Source organism: Sander vitreus, chromosome 6, assembly GCF_031162955.1.
Source record: "Sander vitreus isolate 19-12246 chromosome 6, sanVit1, whole genome shotgun sequence".
Classification (NCBI taxonomy): domain Eukaryota; kingdom Metazoa; phylum Chordata; class Actinopteri; order Perciformes; family Percidae; genus Sander; species Sander vitreus.
Genome location: NC_135860.1, coordinates 29,903,592 through 29,931,355, shown reverse-complemented (window position 1 = coordinate 29,931,355; position 27,764 = coordinate 29,903,592). Strand labels below are relative to the sequence as shown.

The following is a 27,764-nucleotide window of genomic DNA, read 5'->3' as shown; positions in this document are numbered from 1 at the left end:
CGCGCAATATGACGACCATCCCATAGTGTGTTACATAACGCATGAGGCGTTACTTAACCACGCACTCCCCTCTATCATATAGAGCCATACGATGCAGACAGTCACACGTAGGTTATATGTGACATATTTACATGAAAATCGGGCACATGGCATGTCTGTCAATATATGATGTAAATCTAAATGTACGTTGTCCCTATGTTGTTGTTTTTTTTCAATCTAATAAGTGTTTTTACCACATGACATACGCCACAATACGTTATTCATAAATGCACATTCTAATATATGAATATGTGAAAATCGCCAAAATCAATACTATGTTTTGAGTTCTTGCATGGACTTGTGGGATATAATATTTCCTTTAAGGCTATTTTGTTGACTGAGTCACGCTAAAATGCACAGCATGACATGTAGGCCCAGCATATGTTCAACACACAACACAGGAGCTCCATTTGTACAGTGATGCGCGTGTATGTGCGCGTGTGTGTATGTGTGCCTGCGTACGTTTGTGTGCGTGCGCGTGTACGTGCGTCTGTGTGTGTGTGTGTGCGTGCCTGCGTGCTTGTGCGTGTGTGTTGACTTCCTGTCAGTGTGAGAGCGTGTTTGCTCTCCATGGTGCTGAAATCAGGGAGGTGGGTGCTGCTCCTGTCCCAATGTATATATCATTTATATTCGCCTGCACCGCAGCACTTGCATATTCTGTAATATAGAAACATCATGTTCGCCTGAGCAACTGCGTCATGTAATAAAAATAGGGGAATTGTAGTGCCCGATTGACAGTCACTCTAGCTCTAGCCCATAGTAGGACTCAAATAACGCCATTTCTCTGAAATAACCAGTATGCCGTACGTTAATGTTAATGTTGTGTCTTCGTCAAGTGTGTCAGATTGGGTTCTAAAGAAGCACTGGACACTGTCAATTGTTAGCATGTGACTTATGAGCAGCAGTTTGTCTTCTTATCACTGAGGCCCTCTGCTGGAACCAGATAATGTCAGACAGTGGGAGGCTGCCGGTTAACACAGCTAAATGGATTGCCATGAAGATCCCCATCACTATGACCTCTGATCACTGCAACTCACAACGCCTTGTTTGTTTTTGTATGGCCTGAAGCAAGTGACACAGCCCTCCACGCCAATCTTAAACCCATGCCTAGCGTTGTTGCTCCGTGATCTTGCATTATTGTGCCTTGTTTCATTTTTCCGGTTAAAAAGAGCAAAGGACTGTAATAGGCTATGGCAAATGACTGCGTGTTACAATAATATTTGATATGGCGGAGTTTACTTTAAAGAGTCAGAAAACCTTTAGAATATTTATCTAAACACAGTATGGCACGGTTTGGAAATTACAAATGTAGCCCTACAAATACATTACACATCTTCCATCTGTTGGTGGCACGTTGCATCTTTCTGGTTATCCAGACCATAGACTGTTAGTCTATGATCCAGACACAGCCCTGGTGATGCATTTAGGTAACATGGAGAAAACATTTTCCTTTTTGATTTTTCTTTCATTGGCTTACGTTCTGCAGTGAACCCTGGTGTCGCCTCCTGAAATGTAAATGCTGGCCACACAGAGAGACCTGTGCAGAATGGTTGGGAATTATATGTTCTCTTCGGATTTAATGAAATAAACGACTTATTCTTTACCATTTGAGATGACAACCCCTCAACTCATTGTTACTTTTTATGTTTTTACATCGACATGTTCCCTTTGCTATGAAAAAAAACAAAATCAGACGTGTAAGTCCGCGCGTGAAAGCTGATCGTGACTAACGGACGACGTTAAAACCATTTGAACGATGGAGTACTGGCCTAATACTACACAATTGACACCGTGTCCTACGATCGGATTTCCCCAGAGGACGTGAATGCAGCGTTTGTCCTCATTTCTTTGTTTATATGGGAGACATCGGGTTGTAATAAATGGCAATATCCACTAGAGGTCCCTGATGTTATTTAAAACGTGTTTATGCATTGGAGTGACTCCACATCTGAGCTAAAGTGGGTTTACTGTGATCACACCTTTAGGTTACATTTAAATGCACGAGACATCTACCCGCAACTTATCGAACCGTGGCTCTGTTTCTGAGAAGTCGATTATCTGCTCTTTAAATGCCTTCCGCTCAACACTAAAGCAACTACTGAAATTCCATTTGCCTTGTTATATATTCATTCCATAGAGTTTACGAAAATCTCTAAATAACGTGTCAAACCCAGTTGCAAAATGCATGTCTTTAAATAGCACCGCTGCTTTATGATCACCTTGTGCACACAGTGTTTTCAGTCTATCTGTGCGTAAAATCTAATCTAATCTGACGTGTCCTTGGAAGTTTACAGACTCTCACAGACTTTGTGATAAGGAGCACTATAACTCTGTTTTAGTTTCTCTGAAAATTGTGTGGACCTACATATACTTTGGTCAACTTTATAAACTTGGTAGTAAGTAACGGAAGTAGCTCTATGTGCTTATAGTCTAAGTCTTTGAGAAAGGATCCTCATTGACAATAGTTTAATTTCATTTCAGTTTGATTCACTAATTGATATCACAAGTTAAATCATTGTCATCCAAAAATAAAGTTAACCATTATTCCCTATGGACAGTGTATATAAGTTCAGCAATTGGCTGCTGACCCACCACCAACTAAAACTCTCGTGTCTGTATCTTGTGGCGATCCGTTGTCTCTAGTGCGTCTGTTTGGAAGGTCTGTGACATGGAATTGTTTGGGAAGCCCTGCACTGAGCGACCATGTGGGCGTGTTTCACTCGGCCTAGCAGTCTCCGCTCTTGTGTGTAGTCCAGAGCGCAAAACGCACTTCTTCTGGTGCGACCGGAGGGCGCAAAAGTAGCAGTTCTCCGACACTGACGCGCACACCATCTCCAACTCCGGCGGCCCCCTGAATCCAACTTCACTGAGCGGGAAATAACGAGTTTCTCAATAACTCCCGGTGACTCTTCCAGCCATGGACGCATCTCGACTCGTAACGCTATATCTGTGCCTGCTCCTTTTTTTCCTTGGGAATATACCGTGTTTCCAGTCTGCTGCTATCATCTCTCCCTCTGCGCCGAGAAGACACAGGGGAGCCCGGATCTCTCATCGGGACGGACAAAGGTCATCCAAAATCCTAAAAGACATCTTCGCGTCTACGCACCCTATCGAGGGCCATCACAAAGAAGACCTAAAGGACTCTATTGTGCCGCATGAATACATGCTCTCCATATACAGGACATACTCGGCTGCAGAGAAGCTCGGACTAAACGCAAGCTTTTTCCGCTCCTCTAAATCTGCCAACACCATAACAAGTTTTGTGGACAGAGGAACAGGTTGGTTTCAGTCCGCTGCCAGCTCCATCAGCTCATTCTTGCATAATTCTGTGGCACAGTTTCTCCTCAACTGACTTGTCTAATATTCTCCTCTTGTATAGATCTGAACCAAATGGGACTAAAAACTACAGTCATGCATAAAAAGTATAGAAAAACACGCTCGCAGCGGCAACTTTTACGCACGTTTTAAATCAGGCCAGAATAATGTGCAAAAGCACTTTTACGCGCAAAAAATATCAATAAAAAATAAGAATAACTGTTCAACGAAAGAAAAGTCTAGAAAGCTGCAAGATTATATGTTGTTCATGAGCAGTGCTGTGGTTGTATTCGGATATGTTTGCCGCACAGCCGCCGAAACGTAACCTTTTCCAAGTATTAACTTATATTACGCTTAAATTAACCTCTGGGCAACACGACAGTAAAACACTAATTAAGGCGCTCTAAATGAAGGCTGTAAATCACTGTCAGTGCAGGCTGCAGCCCAAACTGTTCTGCTCCCAACCTCCAAGTGAATACAGAGGAAAGTTTTTTTTTCAGTAATATGAGAGCACTAGGTGGTTGTTTCATTTTCGATTTTTATAACTAAATCTCCAAACGCAAACACCGTGAAATAAGCCCGAACATTTTTAAATATAAACCGAGGTTAACCCCCAAATCCGGCACATATTAGAAAAGTACAATCTGTTGCCATTATGGTGCCCAGTTGGGCCAACTTGTGCTGACAAAGGGAGCCGGGGGCCCTGGCAGAGCGGCTCGGTGTGAGAAGCAGGTGTTTGGGTCAGTTAACATGTGTTACTAAGTGATTTGACTGGCCTGCGAGGACAAACACAATCTGATAAACACTAACACATCCAACACACACAATGGGACATCAGCCGAGTTAATCTTTGCAGGGGAAATAAAAGCTATCTTTGTTTGCGTTCCCTCCGGTCTGAAACACTCCGAGACTGCGCGCTGCTTAAAAATAGCCATCATTACGACTTATTTAGTCCTGAGTAAATCACATTATTATCTGCCTACTTGTTGAGGTGCAACTGCAGTTATTTCCAATGCAAATCAACTCTTTTTTTTTTTTTTCAAGCGTCATGTTCAGTGAAATGTACTTTAAAAAAAAACTATTAAAAGGTTTGATACTTATTGCTAAAAATAAACTAACTGCATTGAAAATAGATGGAGTTCTCTCACACAGTTGCTCGTTTTCAGAGGAAAAACAAGACGTTTTAAGAATGAATATGAAGCTAAAAGGCTCGTCCGTGTGGGCATTTCTTGCAGTGTGAACTGATTTGATAGGAAAAACGCCTCACTTTCTCCTGTGATTTTGATGGGATGTGTCACTGGCTCTGACCCCGAGCTGGACCTTCTGAGAGCTGCTTGGCATCGAACGGCTGATTGGAGTATTTGAACTCGGTGATCTAATTGAGTGTTCATGTCATAACATATCAAACACTGTCTATTCTCCCATAATGACCCAGCTCGGCCACGATGGGCACATCACCAAAAAAATGAATGAGCACTTCCTCCGCTGTGAAGTGGTTCGTATTTTTTTACTGCGGAACCTCCCTTTGCGACCGCCACTTTAATTACGGAAAAAAAAAAATGTTCTTCCCGTTCTTTCAGCTCAAGCGACTTTGGTTTCTTTTAGGATCCCTCCCAGCGTCCCCTAAGTGTTGCACTGCATTAACCTGCAGAATGAACCTCAGCTGGGAGTTGTCGTTATTTAAATCGCCTCCATCAGGAAAGAAATGCACATGGGGGCAGCGTTCGACGCGTAAAGTAACAGGTTTTACGTCTTTTACGCATTATTCATCCAAGCAGAGACAGGTTTTACTGAGTGCGCCTATGATCCACGGCTTCTTTGGCTTTTTGCACTTTTTTGTAGGTAAATGAATGTTGCTTATAAAACCAGGCAGGGTGTTTCCTGGAGGTCAGAAAAGGCAAGATCAGAAAAGAATAACCCGAATCTGAAAATTAGTTTTGGCACTTGGGGTAACTCATTAAAGCGCAGATGGCGCAGTCCGGCCTCTCTCTCTCTCTCTCTCTCTCTCTCTCTCTCTCTCTAAACAGAGGCATACATGACAAAAACATGTTTTGCATTTGTTCAAATACAAGCAACAAGGTCAAATAAAAGTGCACAGGATGCCGTTTTAGTACTAAAGTCCACCGCATTCTCCCCCCAATTATCCACCTTCAAGCATCTTACGCGTAATGGAAAAAAAAAGGCTTTTTACGTAATAATGAAATTAAGAAAACTCTCTTTTTTAAAACTGTCAACAAGAATATCTCTCGGTAACTCCAACAGTGTGTTCAGTAAGTCAGTCAGTCAGTCCATGCAGGCAGGAGCGTTTTAAGGGGAATGTTGTCGTTGGCAGGATGAGATGAAATATAAGAAGGGAAGTGCTTTAATGAGGAAGTTGGGAATTCAGAACTGTTAATTATTTGGTGAACTTGCATTCGATTTGTTTGAGGTCTTATAAAAAAAAAGAGAGAGAAAAAAAAGAATCCTAATGCAGACCATACGCGCAGTCACTGAAACGAGCACAAGGTTTCAATCTGCTTTTACTGTTTGACTCGGCAGGGTTCACGGAGGGAAACTGACAACTAGATTCAAATATCTCTTTAGAACAAGCTTTACAAATCACATCACAGGGGTGTTTAGATGTAGCATGTCACTTGTATTCATCTATTTCTTTTTTTTTCCAGAAAGAAATGGAGACAACCAACCCGAGGCACCATGCTTTTATTTTACAGGGGAAAAAAAGACCACATATCATCTATCGCAACAAGCAATTTAATTCCGTATTTAGGTTTTGAACATTGGGTTTTTAATAAGTAGAACAATGGGACACGTACTGTAAAAGAAAAGATTTCACTCATCCCAAACGTAAATCAACTTTTTCTTTCTTAATGCCATATTGTTGATAAATTCTGCCCCCGGATTCTGCATTTGCTCAATCGAAGAAAAGAAAAAAATGCAGGAAATAAAAACATTTCATTCCTATTTGCGGAATTGTTTTCGTTTTTCATAAGAAGGAAATAGGCTATATAAACAGAAAATGTTACAAAATAGCTTGTTGTAGCGGCTTGTTTTTGGGAGCAAAACCGCGAAAATGTTCATTGTGTCTATACTGCAATAAGCTGCAGCTTGACATGAATGATAACATATGCTAAACATAAATCATTGAGGATCCAAAAACGTATTTTGTAAAAACCAGAGACACTGAAATGAAGAGATTGAACGTGTTGTTGTTGATGTAAACGCTATAACGCCTTCTCGTGCGTTGTTCCGCAGTGTTATATTCCAGTCCCATTCCAGTCGCCTTGATGGGATATTTGCAGGCCTCCTGGGTCTCCAGCAGGGAATAATGCATTAATTGTGTATTGTTCAGTTGAGTGTACAGTATGTCGCCTTTGGTCCGTTGTGTCTGGCAGCACCCAGGGGCCTTCACATCACTAGGCCCCTTGTTTTGTTTTCCTTTCTTTGCTTTACAACTCTGCAAGAGCTCTCAAAAAAAAAGAAGCAAACTACATTGGTGATGTTCTGACTGCCGCTTAGATTTAAGACCTGTTAAGACTGTAAAAAAGGAAAAGTTTTCTTCCCCTCTGTCAAAGAGCTGGAAATTCATAATCAATCTGTCATCAAGTGAAATGAAAGCAGAGCTATTTTCATTAAAGCATGCTGGCTTTAATTAAACGTGGCGTGGCATTCAAATGTCGCCATTTCGAATGTATTGGATTATTGTCACTGCTATATCAAAAACGAATGCTGGCCCAGACATTCCTGTATGTGACGTGACATATCATTTCAAATTGTTCATGTGCAAACAAAATTTGCGTGAAATGAAATCAAGACATTTGGGGAACTGGAATTTTAGGGAGGAAACCTGGCAGCAGGTTCGTGTAAACTTAGCCCTCATGTAGCCTTTAGCTTTATCAAAACATGGACTATCAAGAGAATGATGTTAGAATGTAATCAATGCACAGTACATACAGGGAAGTAAAGCACAATATGGTTTAATTTATTTATTTTTTTTACCAATAATTATAACTGTGAGGTTTTTTTTCATTCTCATCCAAACTGAGGACTTGTCAGCTGTAGTTTGTTTCAGACAGGTTCAGGGTGGACATTTGAATAACGAGAGAGAGAGAGAGAGAGAGAGAGAGAGAGAGAGAGAGAGACAAGGCCTCTGGGGTAGAATGTGCCCCCCCCCACCTCCCTCCCTCTGAACACTGTACACCCTAAGTGAATCTGACTGCAATTATTTTCTTCTTTTATCCTTGCAGACGATCTTTTGCACTCTCCTCTGCGAAGACAAAAGTATCTGTTTGATGTCTCAACCCTTTCAGACAAAGAGGAGCTGGTCGGGGCGGAATTAAGGATATTCCGGAGAGCGCCCGGGGACGTGCAGACATCCCTGCAGACGACGGGCCTCTACGACATCCAGCTGTACCCCTGCCGCTCGGACCGGCTGCTGGACTCCCGGTCTCTGGACCCGCTGGACTCCACTAAGGCTGGCTGGGAAGTGTTGGACGCGTGGGAAATGTTTAAAGCACACCAGCATCACTATCATCCCCACCACCCCCATCATCATCACCACCACCACCATCCCTATCAGCAAGGGAACCAGCTCTGCTTCCAGCTCCGAGTCACTCTCCGCAAATCCAACACCGAGGTGGACCTGAGGCAGCTGGGGCTGGGCAGGAGCGGCCGGCCCCAGCAGGAGAAGGCCATCCTGGTGGCCTACACCCGCTCCAAGAAGCGGGAGAACCTGTTCAACGAGATGAAGGAGAAGATCAAGTCGCGGAGGTCGGTCGGCGAGAAGGAGGAGGGGGCGGTGGCGGGGAAAGCGGCGGCGGCGGCGGAGGAGGGGGGGGGGGTGGGGGTGGCGGTGGCGCTGAGAGGGGTAAGAGGAGAGGGGCCCCGGCGGCGGCGGAGGACCGCGCTGACCAACAGGCACGGGAAGAGGCATGGGAAGAAATCCAAATCCAGGTGCAGCAAAAAGGCGCTGCACGTGAATTTCAAAGAGCTGGGCTGGGACGACTGGATCATCGCGCCTCTGGATTACGAGGCGTACCACTGCGAGGGGGTGTGCGACTTCCCCCTGCGGTCGCACCTCGAGCCGACCAACCACGCCATCATACAGACGCTCATGAACTCCATGGACCCCAACAGTACCCCGCCCAGCTGCTGCGTCCCCACCAAGCTCAGCCCCATCAGCATCCTGTACATAGACTCGGGCAATAACGTGGTGTACAAACAGTACGAGGACATGGTGGTGGAGCAGTGTGGGTGCAGGTAGCGGTCCTTATATAATATACATTTAAAAAAAAAAAAAAACTTTAAAAGACAGAGAAATCGAAGATAAGTCTTGATGGGTCCCAGGTTGAAGATGTAAAGCCCTCACAGGTCTGACATGCTTTGACGCATGACGCGCCTTGTCTTTATTGAAAAGGGATGCACACAGTGGCGATAGCTGCTATTTATTCAGACTCAGTACAGTCACAATAATTCACACTCTCTGCCTTAACGCGTTACGCCTTCATTCCCATCCACGCAGCAAGTCATCACTCATCAAACGGGCTTCTGTTTCCCAGTGAGTGAGGCGCGTCCATTATGGCACAAGGGATGGGTACAAGGCGAGATGCACGGGGGCCTATTGAGTGCGACTGTGCACCTGTTCGTGCCGAGGCCAGAGGACAGTGGGCTTTGCCTGTCAGCGCTTTATTGTTGCAGCTCTGCCGTGTGATCCTGCCAGCCAGGCCGACCTCTTTTGGGTATGTGCATCCAGGCCGTAATTGCCACTGTCCAGCTGGAGTCATTACAGGCCCCAGCAAGTGCCTGTTTTCCAAATAAAGGGGGTGAATGTCTAATCTACCAAACACACACACACACACACACACACACACACACACACACACACACACACACACACACACACACACACACACACACACACACACACACACAGAGACTGGTCTGAGGAGAGGAGATAAGATGGTGATGGTAATGCCTTCAAGAGATTTTTGCCTTACTGGAGAGCATTTGAGAGGCGCTGGGAGAGGCGTCATGCGCCTTTGTGGACAGAAAGGACACAACACCAGGCTTGTGCCTGACTGGGGCCCTGTTGTAAAAATAGCACACAAATTTGAGGCGAACTTTTTGCTCAAAAGTCTGCATCTTTACGAAATGCACTTCCACGCCTGACTGCGCCAAGGACCCGCGCCGGTCAGCGAGAGTTGTCTTTTCTGATGACGACAATATAAGAAAAGAAGACTCGCAAACGAGACGATATTTAAATGCACATTAGCTTTGAATGCACTGCTGTTCATTATTAATTTTTTTTGGAGCTGTAAATATTTGTACAGTCGAAAACTTTACAAAGTGCAACGAATGAAGAAATGAGGAAACGGCATTTCTTTGTAAATATACAAAATGCACTCAAATCGGTATAATTTCTATTCTATAATTATTTTATTATTTGTGATGTACAGAGTTCCATGATAATCATATATTTCTTACATTGATAAGAGTAATTTAAGCTGTATTCGATATTGTTCTTGCAGAGGGTGGAAAATACCATTATTAATGTCTACCTCATAATTGCATATAGGATCTGAGTTTTGAGGTGCATTCAGTTAGAGTGTAAAGAGCTTTTACAATGATATATAAGATCATTTATATACATATATTACTGGATACTATTCCACACCATTACTGTACAAATAAAATTCAAAACTAAGTCTACCAGTCTGGTACTTCTGATGTTTAATGCAAACCCCTTTTTGTGCTTTCATTTCATTCATTTTAAGTGTTTTTAAGAGTCTGACTTCCCTAACAAGTACAAAAACACACAATCTTTATGAGGGAATAGGAGGCCAAGAACTTGTCTTTTTATCAATGGATTATATATATATATATACCGTACCAGTCAGAAGTTTGGACACATTTTCCCATTCACTTGAATGGGAAAGCGGGTCCAAACTTTTGACTGGTACTATCTGTATATGTAGGCCTGAATAACTTTCTATACTCTGGTTCTCAAGCCAACCATGCATACTTGAGAAGCAAATCCTATTCTTTTCTTAAATATGCTTAAATGACACACACATCTTAACAAAACATAGTTTAACATCATATTGAATTGGTTTTTATGAAAATAAACTACTATATTATGGCAATTTTAGACCCTTCTAAGTAGTTATAGAGACTTTCTAAGCTTTGGTTTCCTCCAAATCAACACCAGAATCCCCCAATAAGATGTGTACAGTGCATGTGGAGCACATGTGCCTTTGCTTCAGGTATGCTAATCTATTCTCCCCTTTGTAAACAGTCTCTCATCATGGACAACAAATGTCATCATTTAGTGACAGGCTGGCTCAGGGTTGTAACCATGTAAACATATGGTGACCATCCACGTAGAAGAAGGAATTCCACTGACTGACTGTCATTGATATGGCACTGAATGCACAAACCCAATGAATTAGCCGGCCTGGGTCAAGTTTACTTAACACTTTAATGTGTCCCAATCTGTGGGTGAAACAAAAAAAGTTTGAAAGAAGGGATTGCTTCCATATAGGCTTCCATGTCGACCTTGGCCTGGAAACAATTAGGAAATTGCTTTGAAATGCTATATGTTGTCCAGGCAGTCTTGTACAGTATCATGTCACTCCCCACATGTTTGCTAGGGGGAAACAGAGGATGCTAAGTGCACTCTTTAGCGCTCGCTGCAAATGACTGACACAACAACCATTCCCCAGAGTATAACCAAATGGCCCTCCAGGCTATATTTGTCTGGTACTCCATCGCTGGGGTGCTACTACGAGCCATTGTATCCCTGCTGCTCACAAGTGTGCTATGGGAGATACTTTGCACCACCATGAGCCTTCGCAGCTGATTCTGGATTACACTGGAAACACTGTAATATTGCGCAATCAAGTCTACATTTTTCAGCAACTTCATGTAACTTGTGGGATAAACCTTTCCTTTTTGATTTATATTTATTTGACAAGTTCCCCCGGTCTGGTGGGCACTGGCCTGGAGGTGAGACTGAATGTTAAGGGAACAGTTAAATGGTGATGAAAGGGAAAGGAATGCTTTGTTTACCCGCTTCAATCCCTCACTCTCAAGTTAAATGTTCCTATAAAGTTCTTCATCACAACCGCCTTATTGTCCCTCCGCTCCATGCCGAGGCAGCAAGAGCAAAAACAGAGAGTGGTGTTTATTTGAAACTCTGTCCTAATATATTAGTCTAAGAAAACCAAAGTTGGCAAAGAGACGGATCCTTTTCCTCAGAAACACAAATAGTCTTGACACCCCACATCTGTGCATGGAGGCTCCTCTGTAGAGAGCTGTAAGGCTGCATACCTGAAGCTCTACTAGGTGTTGCTCCGAGTGGAAGGCCTGGGAGCCGCTCCAAGATTTAAAAGAACATCTTGGCTCGTAGGGAGACTACATACTTAGCCTCTCCGTTATCAGTGATGTCCTCATCAGCGACAGGAAAGGCATAAATCACACTGATCTTTCAGACGGCGAGGACCTCTAAGCAAGCAGATATTTGTTTAACTGGCATTAAGGCGCATTAGACAATTTATCGTGAGGACTTAGATCTCGCTCTGATTTGTTGAAAGGATATTTTAAATGTAGAGAAGGGAAGAGAATAGAGGAACCTGGATTTTTAAAATGCTACTGATAACATGTGTGTGAATTCCTCACAGTGTTTTTTGTTGTTTTTTTTGCCTCTGGAGGGATCCGTCCGTCTCTAGTTTCTTCTAGTACCCACCATTATGGTTTACAGATACTGTAGTTTCCCCTATAATAAAGCTTGACACCTTTTTCCAGCCAAGAACACAGGCCAATGCAATGTGGTGCTTCCCTGCGCTAAACAGATGCAGAATAAAAACACCCTGACAGACGTACGTGTCTACAGTACGCGTGCATTCACACGCAACGTCAAGGAGTGTATCTTTCTGCATATGTGTGTCTGTGAGTGTGTATGAGTGGACAGAAGGGCAGCAGCGTACACAGATGGGCAGATGAGTGGTGCAGGAGAGCAGCAGATGCCTGAAGTGACCCCTACTGCCGCCTTTCATTGAACCACTGGCTTCAACACAAAGGCAGGGGCGGCCCCAAACATTAAATACACTTGCTTGTGCCTTAATGCCAGAGGTCACTGTTGTTTTTTTCTTCTTCTGATATCCATTTAAAAAAAACATATTTTGGAAAAACAAAGATTTGTTTTGTACATACAAAAAAATCATTTGTCGAAGGAGAAGCAGAACTGTAAAAATGTTTAAGAGAGTGATGGTTGGTTGCACTTGGCAGCTGCTGTTTAAGCAGAGACAGATAATACACCCCAAACACAGCAGCCACAGTTGTAACAAAAGATCAGGGTGTTTCCTCTAACGGGGCATCTGCCCGTCTCTTCCTCTGTCTCTTCCTCTGTGGTCCTACAGAACGCCCTCCCTCCCTCATTCCTGTCAGACCATACGGTAACAGGAAGAGAGCAGACACCTCCACTTCACTACAGATAACCTGCTAATTGCATTAAACTCACTCACAACTGGGCTTTTGAAATGTGAGGATGAAGCCATTACGAATGCCTCTTATTTTAGCTGCTGTAGAACCTTTGCATGTGATAAATCTCTGCATGAAATGCATTTATAAACTCTGAAAGCAGCAAAGACTAGAGTCAACTTGATGGATCTGCTTGGAATACCTGTCCGGGGAAGCCCGCTTTTGTTCTGTTTATTTTCTAAAGGAATGTCTGAGGGTGCCCTTTCACCCCTCCTCATCCATTTACTGCCCCTGGTCTATGTTACAGATTGTGACCTGGGTCCTTCGCCATCCCTGATTAACAAGTACACCTTGGGATTCTCCTGCAAATCTCTACAGAAAGGGAGCTTGTCTTTTTGTATGCTCGCAAGTTCATCTTTTTGTCTCTGTGTGTGTTCGTGTGAGGGTCTGAATGAGCTCGAGTCAAAAGTAAATTTACCCAGTTCACTCTGACAATGCGTCTGTTTGGGAGCAAGGCAAGGACATGACCTCGCTGCCAATTCACATCCGCGGAGGCTTGTGGAGAGGGAGGGTTGTTGACCAACAGGGGCCGGACAATGGCATTCACTGGCCTGAGCACTCGGCCCACATGAGGACAAATTAGGCCAAAAATGCATGCTTTGACTTGCAGTGTCAAAGGAAAAGACAGCAATTAAATAGCAACGCAGCTCCACAGTAGCCTGAAAAAGCCTCTTTGGCTTAAAAGTGAAGAAAACTCCTGAATCTGAATCTGAGTCAAAGGCACAATTGTTTCTCTACTGATCCATGTTCAATCAATGCCCATTAACCTTTTCTCTCCAATACACGAAACATACCCAAATTCAAAAAGGGACCTGGGTGGTAAAAAGAGGTTTTGGTTCTGCATTGTAAAACGAGACATGTAGGCAAACAAACAGGGGTCAGGGGCAATGAGGCAGCAAGACAAGGATCTGACTTTGGAAGGGGGGATGACGGTGGGGTGGAGGGTGGCGGGGTGCAGGAGGACTTGATGGACAACTCCACAACTCGGCAGAGGCAGAGCTTTCACTTAAAAATGGTGCCTGGCCTATCTCAAAAGGTCAGAGCCCAGAACACTAACACACTACATTAATCATGAGAGGCTGCGGCTTACCTGTCTAGCGTTTCAGCCATGCCGTACAGTTAACCTCAATTATGCTTGATTACGAGGTGTGGAAGACGCAGGGCCCGGGCAAAAGATCAGGCATCAATAATGCAATTTCAGATTAGATGTGCCCGTCTGTCACTGTGCAGAATGGACAGAGTGGTTTCTTGGGGAACAGGGACCAGGGGCAATGAACAGGTAAAAGTGGAGTGTTTTTATTGCAATATGATTCACTCTGTGCCTCTTTTAATGTCTACACATTGTGATCCTGAGCTGGAATGAAGCAGCAACATATGCATACACACAGACATATGCATATGAGACACAAACACCAAAGCATTGTGTGGTGTACCAAAGACAGCTAAAGGCTTCATGCTGTCCTAGCCCCTTTCTTGGTAATTGCCCCATTATGTGTTAGTGGTGGATGGAGCCATTACAGATGTTTTACGACGGGGCCATTTTCATTTTGTCTCCCCAATGAGGGACAGATTTATGGTGCTAGGCAGTCTTCCTTTCAGAGGTGAAAAAAAACCCCTCACCACCACATTCCCTAATACACAAACACACACACACACACACACACACACACACACACACACACACACACACACACACACACACACACACACACACACACACACACACATAAATTCACTGCATTATCTTTTATATGGCAGTCATAACTGTGAGGCTGACCTGCCCCTCCCTTCGCCAAGTTCACTGCAGTGCCCACGGCTGTGAGTGATGCTGCTTGAGTGAGCAGCAGCTTATGAGATGAATAAATGTTTGATGGCCCTGTGGAACAAGGCACACTTCCAAGCTTCATCAGTCTGTTACCCAAGGGGGGAGGAGGGAGGATCTCCTCGAAGAGTCCCTGGTCTGTGGGGAAGCAGCAGACCTCGAGCAAAACCAAGTTTGACACTTTCTCACCAAATGTTATCCTACTAAAAGGAACCATCATAAAGGGCAAAGTAAACACCCGTTAGCTTTTCAGAATGAATCTCTTTTAGCTGGCAGTAAAGTGTTTGAAGTGCTGAAGACTCTTTGGCAGCGCGGTTTCTTTCCAGAGGCTGTTTTGGTGTGGTTCCCCAGAGTTCCCATTTGGAAATCGAATCTTTAGCTCAGTAGCTTTTATGCCAAGAAAAATATCGGCCATAAATTGGTGCCTGAATAGGCAGTCTAATTACAGGGCTGCGGATTGAAAATGTACCCTCAACTCATGGCTACAATTATTAAGGTTAACAATAGGGACACTGGGGTAGAGATCACAAAGATCAAAGGGCTCAACTTATTCTATGACTCGTGTAACCAGCACAGGGAGACGTTGTGAAATAGGAGTAGGTCCCAGTCTGTGTCAGAAATAGTTTTCCTTTCTGAGCACAAACTGTGGAAAGTTGTAAGGTACAAGTCTTTTAACAAACAAGGTCAGCAGAGGAACACTCATTATTAATGATTTACCATAGCAGCACAAAGAGAGCTGGAGAGACTAGATAGCCCAAAGGACCCGGGGGTTTGTGACTGAAACACTGCCTCATCATGTTACACACACCGGCCACTGTGACATTTCTGACACCTCGCTGCTATCAGCCCTACCTGCCCGGTGATGATTGATTTTCCCATTGTGATGATGTGATGTGACCTTAGACAAGACAGCCCCTTGTATCATCATTTGACTTTACGGGAAAAACAATATATATATATATATATCCCACTGTTGTGGCTCCAAACATCAAATTTCTACTGCAGCTGTTTGAGCTACACCAGGAAATCCGACCTGTGTGGAAATCTGGGTGCATGGATGTGGAGTTGAATGAATGATGTATAGCTGACCATGTCCGAGGTTAGCCTCTGTCAATTCTCTCAAATACCGCTCTTTATTCACGACAACATAAATTCCCCTGCTCTGGCATGAGGAATGGAGTGAGGTTTGTTTGACCAGATGTAACTTTATCAGCGGCTCTCTCTCCCTGGCTACTCTTGTGTCTCTCACATCTCTTAGCTCAGGCACAAAAAAAGTGAGCTCTCACACAATATTTCTGTTTGCTGTGCCTGACCCCTTTCTGAACTGCGGTAAAGTGAAAGGCACTTTCAGCCGAGGGGAATCGGATGGCAGTAACCATATGCCTTTCAACTGATACAAAGGTGGGAAAGGGGGGAGGCCAGGGGTGTGTGTGTGTCGGGTGGGGTGGGGGGAGTTGCATGCTAGGGTGAAAAGGAAAGTGCCGTGCTGCATCTTTTTGTGTTAGTAAAGTGGTGGCGGTTTAGGGTTGGGGGGTTTGGGGGAAGAAAAGGGGGGTGTTGGCTGGATGTGGTGCTGAACTCAAGACAACGTCCGGCTGACTGACTGTTGAGATGGAGCCCTCTCATGGATGAGTGCAATGAGTAAACAGCATTCCTTTCTCTCTGTCTGACCCTCGCTGACTCCTATTTTTGTCTCTCTTTCTCATCTTTCTTATACTCTGTCTATATTAGCAAAAGTACTTCACCTCCCAGTTTGTGTCTGCTGTCTGTTATCCACTCTTCGTCCAACCATCAGCCTATTTACCTATGATAGTTACTTTTTATATGGGAGATGTGTCTCATTATTGAAATAAGGTGAAATACAGTCTACAGTCTTTTATTTGCACTGTACACAAAACCACATTCTTGGGGGACACTACACTAGGAGCCAAAAAACTGCTGCTCAAAAGTAGTGTGTCTCCTTGGAGTTGAAAAGTCAGTAAAGCTGAATTCTGTGGCCCTTGCTCAACTGTGACGAAATAGCCAAGACTGATGTATATTTTGTTTGTTGGCTGGAAAAGGCTTTTGTTTATCGTTGGAGGGTATGAAAGGTATTCCGGTCAAGATAAGTCCACCATATATAACCCTTCTGAGGCAAAAGTGCTGTGTTGTTGCTATCCATACTAGCTAAAAGTGGTCAGAACGCATTGGCCGAAATTACAATCTTGGAACCCATTGGCTATCAGTCTGATGACAAATAGCCTCTGGGGGACATTGGACAATATTTTGGAGCGTCCCAGTGTAACCAGCGGATATCTGGATAACAGATATCTGGACCAAGACTTCCTCTTCCGTGCGTTGGTCCGATTAGCAACTTGAGACAAGAGATTGTAGTTGGAGTTGAGAGACGACGTCTCTATGAACAGATATCTACACATGAATGCAGATTTAAAATAAAAAGCTAATAAAAAGCCAAATTTTCTGCAGCCGATGGGTCCAGAGATTGTATTTTGGCCAATGCATTCTGCTTCTTTTCCTCTTCACACGGACTGTTTGCCTGCATACAAACAAAGCCCATCCAAACTTGATTGGTCAATACAACTCGGACTACAAAAGGACTACAAACAGAAACCAGAATGCTTTTGATGCCAAAATCTATACTATATAAAATACTTTGCACGGCATCTGGATTCTCACGATACCACGAGATTACGCAATAATCCATCTTGTCAGGCCTCAAGTAATGCGTTTGTGTCCACACAGTGGCGGGCGGCCCTAACCAATCAGCGTCTTGTAAGGAGCTACTGGCAGGTACAGTAAGGGCATGGTTTAGGTTAAAAACAACAATGGGTTGACAAACCATCTGGTGCGTCGGGTTACAAATCTTGTCCCGTCGCCTGCAGTTTTTGCATTGATATCTATTTTTAGAGATTAGCCCCCATCTAACCCCCTAACACCACATCACATTTTTTTTATATTCTGGTAATAAGGATATTTTAGTCCATTATGTGATCTATGTCCATGCCTTGGAGCTACATCATTAACCCAATGACTAAAGTGGTAGGTACTTAACTCAAACACCTATACTGTGCTTGTCAAAATTGGTATAAAACAATAAGAAATTAAAAAAAGTGCCATGGTAATAATAATATGATATCTCATTTTATTGATCACCATAAAGAGAGTATCTTCATTTTAGCCTCTCTAGCGGTCAAAGGTCAGGAACAGCTACAGAACCGCAAATCAGTTTACTCGTTGACAGAAAGCGAAGCAAATTTTCTGTTTATTTCTCCCCAAACAGCCAATGTAGCGACTGTACAGATGTTGGCTGTAACGTACACACTGACTGTGTGTGTGTGTGTGTGTGTGTGTGTGTGTGAGTATGCACGTGTGTGTGTGGCATATGACTGCTCTCAGAACTCACCGGAAACTTCAGTTTCTTCTGTCATTGCTCTCCACTCTGTCTCATGTACCCCTCTCGTCTTTATAGGCTACATTGTAGAATCTAAGATGTGATGAGAACCTCATCACATCATTTGAATGGTCTCGCCGGTACACTGACATGGATGGCAAAGTTTATGTTTGTGTGTCCGGTAGTTTGTATGTTCAGTTTGTTGAAAGAGATACATTGGTGCATTCACATACATTCCTGCACAACTCTGATTGACCTGTACTGATGCAGGAAACATACGGAATAATGCTGTATACAAAGTACCTCCACTTATGACATACAGGTGTCCAGTATGTGTTCACATGCCTTTCCTATTTAGTTGGCACAACTCAAAGACATAAAGATTACTTTACATCTAGATTACATAATTGGATACAGAAGCAACAATTTTGTGATATAAGAATTAAACCTTATCAGTTTGAAATCATGGCTGGTACAATGATGATGCACATACTGTACACACATCTTAAAATGATTTGCTGCTTATTGCTGTACAGTCAGTAATCTGAGTATGGTTACAGCACATGTAGGGAGCCAGCGTGTTTAGTAGGAAAGGACAGACAGGAAGAAGGTTTGTAACAGAAGCGACATTAATCTATTCCTCTCTGCGCTCTTTGAAGAGCAGCAGCAGCTATGACAGGCTAAATGTTTCCAGAGATGTCACATTTCCACAAAATCTAAAAAGGCTCTTGCGAGCACTCATCCTTTCATGTTTGATTGTGTGTTGGAGATCCTATGATAAACAGACGAGGGTGGTGGTTGGAGGGGAAAGGGGGTTGGTTGGAGAGGGGTTTTTTTTGGGAGAGGGGCTGTGGATGGGAACGTACTCCACTGTTCGGCCTGCTTCGCCACCGGATCCAGATGCTTTTTGCAAATTACCTCTTTGTCTACTTCAGAGGGGTTCGACATGCAAGTCTGAATTAAGATCCGGGGTTTCTCTTCAGACTTCTAGGATTGCAGGGTTATTGCACTGAATCTGATTGATCTGGGGCGAACTATTCCATCCACCCCTGTCACTTGTGCACTTATTGGCCCTAAAAATGCATATCCACCCTCAGACAGACATTGAACAGATGCTGCGGGGCTGCTGTGAACCATTAAGCACGTGAGATGTAGCTCATCAACGTCAAATCGGAGCACAACTGGGCAGAGCAGGTACATTTAACACCATATGTCCTCTGGAAGCCAAACGCATGCTTCCTGTGATATTTGGAAATGACTTTAAACAACAAGTAGAAATGCTTGGTCATCATCAGGCTGAAATATGTTGGCCACGCGCACGCACGCACGCACGAACGCACGCACGCACGCACGCACGCACACACACTTCCTGTCTGTCTCCATCCCTCTCCTCCTCATTCCTCCAGGGCTTTGTGTCCCTGTTTGTCAGTCCCGTCCCGCCGTCTTTTCCAGCGCTGCTTAAGTGTTTTGTGTCTCAACACTCTGTTAGAGAGTCATAAAATTCTTGTGGAGAAAACAGAGCACTTGCAGCTGAACTCCGGAGAAGTGGCAGTAAAGAGAATGTAAACTGAGGCAAAGAAACGAAACGGAAAGGGAGGAAAGAAATATGTTCTCATAAAAATGAAATAATAAAAATACCAGAACAGTAGTGAAACATCTTTTCAGCATTTTTTAATAAAACCTCTTAACAAGCGTGTGCATTGATGGACACAGTTTCGTGACAGAGAGCCATTCACTTGTCTATGACTGCATTTAAATTGCACCAGTACCTCCCCATACAGGCTACAATCGATAGTTTATGAATGAAAACTCCAGAAGTGATGTGAAATATGAGTAACATCTATGAGTATCCTGTCTTTTTTTCCGTTTGCAAATCAGAAACATTGGCGCTGTCTGCATGAAACTTTAACCTCTGTGGACATGCCTCTGCCTCCCATTACATTTAGCTTATGTAGAAATAGCACTCTGGCATACACAGATAGAAAGCACACAGATGCAAAGCATTTGCACTCATAATCCTCCACCTCTGGGGAAGTTGGTGGCAGTCTTCTCATGGTCTGAAGATGGTGCGGTCACAGATCTCCTGGTGAGTTTGGTATGAGCCATTAGGAAGGGAAGGAGGAGGAGGAGGAGGGCATTCCTTATTTCCAGCCAGGCTGATCGGCAAAAGCCTGCTCCTCACCTGTCCCACAGAGGAAATGCTCTCTGCTGCCAGCAGGGTGTCTTGTGACTGGCACATCTCGTTAGTACGGGGAGGAGGGGACGAGCGAGGGTGAAATTGAGAAAATGAGATTGGGAAAGCAGTGTTAGTTTTGTTGTCAAGCCTGCAGCCTGTTTGCTTTGGTCTAAATCAGAGCGGGTGAGTGGCATAAATGCATCATTTCAATACATCTAACACAGCAGAATTACTAAAGAACCATAACTCATCAACAAAAGCCATGTTAGAGCCATTCCTTCCTTCATAGCCCAGCAATTTGGGACATTAAAGGACTGTCTTCCGGGATAAAACCTTAAGCCATTATTCATGGCACATTTAACCCTTAACGTACAGTGCTTCCTGTCGCTGGGTGGGATCACCGGTGGATCAGAAACCAGATTCTGAACAAGGTCTCAGTCCAGTTGTTGTGTTCTTACACAGCTGAAGAAACCCAACAGAAACACTTACATTTTTGCAACCCTGTCTCCCAAAAGATTACATTCCCAAAGTGCATTCTCAATTACGTTTTGAGGGAAATGTATTTTTTTTTGTGACGCAACTTTAAACACAGGGTTAACGTGAGTTGAAACAAAAACTACTCGTTTAGGTTTAGGAAAAGATCATAGTTTGGGTTAAAATAAATACATTTGTTACGTAACTTAAAGCTGTAATCTCGAAGATTTTCGTTTAAATAAATATCCGTTAAGTCAGTATTTATCGCTCAAGGAGGTAACACAATGGTGAATGAGCCTATGGCCCACTGATTAAAAGTATTGTAAAGAACCCTGTATTACGATTAATTCACCATTGTATACACACAATATGGAACAAGGCACACAATGTTAAAAACTTTAAGTTTCACTTTTAACTTTATGTTAAGAACAACATTCCTTTTATTTCTGTGCTCCAGACTGCTAAACTCTCAGCACAGTTCCATTGTTTTAACATTGTTTTAAGTTAAGTAGGCTACGCAAATACGTTAAAGGTGCTGTAGGTAGGATTGAGAAGATCCAGGACTTAGCCAAAAAAAGTAAACATCGACAACTTCTCAGTCCCTCCCCCCTTTCTGCTAAAGCCCAAAACGGTCTCCTAAGCCCCTCCCCCCACAAGGGAGAATGAATGCATGTGCATGAGCAGTGATTGACACACAGTTAGACACCCCCCCCTGGCCCTGATTGGTGCATCTGAACACGGAGCGGTGGACTTTTGCAAATCTCACTACAGGCTGTAGGTGGAGCTAGAGGAGCCAGATTTATTTTTTAAATGACCTGCTTCATGTAGTTCTACTGGAACATGGGGTCAGTTTCAGCAAATATGACAGAAAGTTAGTTTTATAAGGCTTACCTACTGCACCTTTAATGTGCACGACGTAATCTAAAGATGTTATGTAAGTTAATTTACAAATGTCGCTTAAAATGAGTCAATGTTGACTTTTGGTTTGACACAGGACACGATCAGTGGCCTCCTGGGTGGGGGGGAGGTTCCGTGTTTGTTTGACCCATCCATCTACTCAGACCTCCTCCCTACGCCGACTTGACTTTGAATAGAAACGTTTTTGTGATTGCAAAAAAAAACAAAAAACTTCTTCTACTAATTTCCCTTGAAATGTAATCGAGAATGCAGTTTAATTGTATAAGAACGTACGTTTTAGGAGACATGGACGGTTTTTGAAACCCTTGTGTGGACATAGGCATTTCTTCCTCATTGTTTGGGGTCACAAAGACACAACATCTGTATTTGTAAAAAATAAAAATTATAATTGGAAATTTTTTCCGGTCAAAAATATGTTTTTTTTCTTTTCCTCTGACCTCACTAAAGCCCAGTATGTAAAAAAAAGTATTGGAGTGGTCAAATATTCCTTTGCAACAAACGGAGCTTGCACATTCAATGAATGTGACGAAATCCAGAAATTACCATAATGTACACCAAAGTTAAATGGGTTATGTATTCATGAATACAATAGCTATGGCGATGACTGTATGTTTTTATTTTTGTTATCCATCTACTGTATTTTCAACCCCTACTTTTTCCTGTTTAGGGTCTTCAAAAGATTGGATTTATTAAGCGAAATTCCCCCTTTACACGTATTGAAACACTGGAATTTGGAGTTCACCTGCATGTGTCTGGACTGTGGGAACAAACTGGATCACCTGCAGGAAATCCACACAGACACCACATGCAGACTCCACACAGAAAACACCAGCGCTGAGTTTCAATCTGTCCCCTCACAAATATTCTCTCCACTGCATAATGTAATGGTTTGTCCTTGTCTGAAGAAGAGAGCCCCCTGATAGCCATAATATACAGTCAGCCATGACTCTTTGGCTCCAGTTCCTGGACTCAAACTGAACTTGAGTGCATCTGTGGACAGTAAACTTTTCTGTTTTCTGTTTAGTCTGGCCACAAACTTCTACTTAAGAAGTTTTGAAACTTGCCTTTTTTTTTTTCAAAAAGAAAAAGCACATCCCTTAGACTGAGAATCTCATCCAAAAACTGTCAAAACTGGTTGAGAATACGGAGAAAAGTGCAGAATGAAATAGCGGAGAAAGGCATTGCATCTATTAATTTGTGTCAATAAATGCATGAATTTACAGACATGTCAATTTTATGAGCCTCTGCTCCGAGTGCCAGAACTTTCCACTAACACTGAGTTGGCCAAATAAAATGGCTGAACTGTTTATGATTGACTGCTCACAGGAACAAGTTAAAGTTTGGCATACTGAGTATACCTACCTAAAGCAATTTTTACACTGTGTGTGTGTGTACGTGCGTGTGTGTATGTGTGCCCATTTACAGTAATACTAGTTTGAACATCTGCTCAGAATGAGAGCAACACAGATTTAGTTTTTTTTAATGCATATGCGTTACAGTTGCACACGTCTCCAAACATTATTCAGATTTCACTTCTCTTCTCAAAATGAAACAACTTATCATTAAACCTCTGGCTCAGTGCTTGTAAAGAAAATTACATGAGCTATTTGAAATCGATAATAAAGCTAAACCCTCCCCCACCCCCCCCCCCCCCCCCCCCCCCATCCGCAGAAATAAGTGGGACTGTTGTGGTCGGCTGTTTGCTGATTTATAGCCCTTATATACTACTGTGTGTACTTAACTTGCCTTGGAAAACATGTGGATAGAAGTTACAGCTCCTTTCTTTCTTTTTTTTTCTCTCACACAGACCACATTGTGCTCTTCACCAATCACATCGCAAGCTTGGCGATGTCATTTGAGGTGGGAACCCTTGTAGGAGGGCCTGATGGGAGGGTGGGTGGGAGTTAGTTCTTAGCCAGACACTAGGCTGAATAAATAAACCCGGAAACATTAAAAGGCCTTTTCCCCTTCACCTCTGAACTTGTGCATTAGATTGTGTAAACATACATCGAGACGTTTAGACACAGCTTGTCCTGACACTGTGCTACACACTCCGCTGGTTCTTCCTCCTCTGCAACTGCAGATCTAACCTCTGGTTGGTCTGTGTGGGATCGCAAAGGGTCAGGAATAAAAGTAATAGCGAGTGTTTGTAGGAGAAATGAAGACTGATGACACCAGCAGTGAAGCCAACGCAGCAGTGATTCCATTTTGGCTTGTGGCGCTTTTAAATAAAGCAATGTCTATACGCTGCCCCTTGTCACCGGTGGCATGTGTCTACTGGTTGATTTTCAATAGTTTTAAAAGCCTTGAAAAAGTAAAATCGAATCAAAGATTAACAGAATAAGTCTGAATAAGCTTTGTGTGTGTGTTTTTTTTTTAACTTGTTAACTTATTTGTTAACTTGTTAAGCAAAACCATCAGTTTGGGAATCACTGCTACACTGTATGTGTTTTTTACACTGCAAAGTATGAATTTCGGTAACACTTTATGATAAGGGTGCAAGAATTGTCATGTATTCTTGCATGACTTAATGCAAAAAGCAGGAATTCATGTAGTACTTTATGAGCTATCAGGCAGTGATGGAGATCTCGAGTCCTGGACTCGGACTTGAGTCGCTATTCTCTGGACCCTCGACTCGACTCAGACTCAAACTCAGGTACTCGGACTCTTCTTTGGTGACTCGGACTCCAACACTGGGGACTCGACTACAACACTGCTATCAGGAATGTACAAGAACGAACAGTAAATCATGCAAGAAGAATATGTTAATGAATGCAACAACTAAGTTATCTCAATTATCGTGATTCCTGAGTTATTAATGATGTTCATGTTTTCTTCATAGGTCAGTCTCGTAACGTATATTAACGCTTCGTTCTAGCATTAACTCATGCATGAGGTACATTGGATTAGCATGAGCAGAAACTTAATACAGCTCTGATACATCTGTAGGAGAGTAACTACTGAATTGTGATATCAACAGCAGACATCAATGTGATGAAATCAGTAGTTAATAGTAATGCTCCCTATTGCATTGTTTCCTGGGAATCCCTTGTGTCTAGGTTGAAAAATTGCATGCAGTGCAGAGTGGCGGACCCCGCCACTATTAATGAAATCACTTTATAGAGAGGAAATTCAAGTTATTGACAGAATTTAAATATACTGAATGGGTATTGCAAAAAAACTGGGGTATATATAAAATATAAAATGTATATAAAAATATAAAACTGTTAATAGTATCAGAAACAGGGTTTGATTTCATGAAAATCTTCAGGATTATAACTTCAAGGACTAAATTCCATAGGAAAAATATACACATGCTAGGATTTTGACGACATGTTTTTGAGTTCCCTTTGGTCTCCGTTTAGGCTGGCGAACGAACGCAGGCATTTCAGCAGTGCCATATTTAAGTGAACAGAGGATGAAGTTACCACTGTGTACTTTTGAAGTACTACCTGGGTGGGCAGGGAGGAGAGGAGTTTGCAAATGGGCAGTCAACACTCACACACTTACACACTTGCTGGGCACAAAAGGGGAGAAGGGGAAACGAAGGGGAGTGCAGATCTGAGGTAAGAATGTAAGTGTCTCGGCTTTAGAGAGTTTTAGAGTTTAGCTTGTGGGGTCATGTTTGGTCCCCAAATATGTGATGGGTCTACGCAAACATAGTCCCCACGATGTGGATAAAATAAAAAGTACACACTGAGAAAAGCCAAATTAAAGTCTTTTTTTTTTTTGCCACAGTGGAGTAGCACAGGGTGGCATTAGCAAACCTTCCTTAACCACATCACTCCAAAGTAAAAAACCAAACAACCAACGTCGTGCGATGACAAAGAAATTGGATTAACTTGAAATTCCACGGTTAAAAATTACCTGCACTCAAACCTCCAAAAGCTAATTTTCTCATTTGTTTGTTCTCAACAAAATGTTTCCCTCATGCGTGCGTACAGTAAGTTTCTGTGTATGTGTGTGTCCCCGCCTGTTGGTGTGTGTCATCGTGTTTGTGTGCATATGACCTGCATTATCCTGCTTTACTTTGGTTCCAGAGTCCTCTTGGTTCTTTGACTCAGGAGCCCCGAGGCAGACAGCAGGGGTTCCATACTTAGTTTCCTGTAAAAAATACCTCAGCACTCCACATCCTAATTAATGTGAAGGGCATGCCCAAGATCCCTATAAAATCATACAAGACTATACCAATTTCCTGGTAGCTTGCTCGCTACATGTGCTTCTTGTTCCTCAGCATAAGAGTTTCCTTCCCTGCAAACCCCATGAAGATTTACACACCACCACCACCAGCCCTGCTACCGCTGCCTTTTATTCTTCTCTTTTCAAGCATTCTCCCTAAATTTGATTTGTACTTAATACCATGATACACAGAGAGTCAAATTTCTGTTGCTTTTACTCTGAAATAAAACATGAAGATCTCATGAAAAGGGACCGTCAGGGCAACATGAGAAACACATGGTGTCTGCTGGTTGAATGAGGAACTGGCTTAAATCATTTGGCTTGGAAAGGACTACAAAAGGTTTTTTCGTGTGTGTGTGTGTGTGTGTGTGTGTGTGTGTGTGTTTTTGTTTTGTATCTATGTATATTATTGTGTGTGTTTGGGAATGTGTGATTGTGTTGGTGAGTTGGCGCTGAGGTATAGGGGGACAAAAAATTATTGAAAAAAATGATAAAGAAACACAGAATGATTGCATGAAAAACATTCAACACTCAGAAGCAGTAACAAAGCCCTCTGTCTGAAATGTAACAGATCCCCCTAAACACACACACACCTACACACAAACACAGATGTGACCACTTGCACAAAGCATGCATACTGACCTCTCTACGCCGTTGTTACCATGTTTTCGACATGTATCTGTTGTCTGACTTTCAGTAAATAATTTTTCATTCCCCATTTTTCATGGGCATGTTTATCAAAGATGCTTGATCCAATGCATCAAGAATCACTTTATTTCTTTAATTATAATACTATAATAATATTGGCTGAGTGTGAATCATATTATTGATAGAGAAACAATGCGTTTGGCCACCTGTTATCCCTATAAACAGATATCTGCATATGAATGCAGAATCTGTAGGCAACAGATGATGATTTTGATATCAGAAGTGGTGTGGTTTCCGCAAATAGTCTGTGTGAAGAGGAGAAGAGGTGGAAGGTCTAGGCCCAAATGCTTGCATCTAAATTTGCTAATCTGACCGTAAATATCGATAGCCGATGGGTTCCAAGATTGAGCCACCTTCAATAAGCCAAAAACACATTTTACATTTATATTGTGTGTATATATATATATACTTTCAATCAACTTTAACCCTCTGAGGACGAAAGACGCACTGACGTGTCCTAACGATGTTTGACAAAACTACTACTCAAAAAGCGATATTACAAAAATTTCATTTCAGACATTTACTTATTTTAATCAAAACAAAAGATTTTGGTCAACTCATTTCAAGCGCCGAAACAATTCATCATAAGTTAAGGTTTGTTTTCAAAAGAGATGTTAAGAATTTCAAAAAGCGAACGTCATCGATTCAGCTGTAGCGCCAAATTATCTCTTTACGCACTGCTCTGGAAAAAATGTGGGTGTCACTGTACGGAAAGCTAATTATTTTCTGAACATTTTGATAAGCAACACATGGGGATCAGTTTTATGCAAATACCTTAAAAAGGTTCAATTTAAGAAGATGTGTGAAAATGCCCTCAGACCTCAGAGGGTTGAAGCTGCATGGGATCATTAAATACATAGGTGTCCCTAATACCACCTTAAGACACATGGTCGTTGAGCTCAATGGCTTCCCACTTTGCTTTGATATAACTTTAACTTTAAAAAGAAGAAAATATGCATAGACACACATCACTCTGGAAATCAACTAATTCGCCATGCGCCGGTATGGTGGCACCATGAGAAAATACCTGTCCAATTGGAGCAGCGTATGTCAATTACGTGCTCAACGCAAACACGACCCCCCAAAATGTCATGCCCCTGAGAGGCAGGAGGAAGCCTGCCACATAATCTGTTAAAAGGCATAAAAGGCAGTAAGAAAAAACTGCATGCTGAGAATTTCAAACCCCTAATAACATGTATTACGTCTGC

At 42.7% G+C, this 27,764-nt stretch overlaps 1 protein-coding gene across 1 annotated transcript; it reads left to right on the top strand.

Annotated features, from left to right (window-relative positions):
• Positions 1–2,853: 2,853 nt before the first annotated feature.
• On the top strand, positions 2,854–9,442 carry gdf6a (growth differentiation factor 6a). The gene is made up of 2 exons (XM_078251940.1): positions 2,854–3,317; positions 7,599–9,442. The coding sequence occupies exons 1-2, from the start codon at positions 2,957–2,959 to the stop codon at positions 8,612–8,614; spliced, it is 1,377 nt and encodes a 458-aa protein (XP_078108066.1). The 5' UTR covers positions 2,854–2,956; the 3' UTR covers positions 8,615–9,442.
• Positions 9,443–27,764: the final 18,322 nt, after the last annotated feature.

What these genes read in the sequence shown, in the direction of transcription:
- gdf6a (XM_078251940.1), top strand. Translation starts at nt 2,957, where the DNA reads ATGGACGCATCTCGACTCGTAACGCTATATCTGTGCCTGCTCCTTTTT. An exon ending in TTTTGTGGACAGAGGAACAG is followed by an intron (nt 3,318 to 7,598) that starts GTTGGTTTCAGT and finishes TTATCCTTGCAG; the next exon opens with ACGATCTTTTGCACTCTCCT.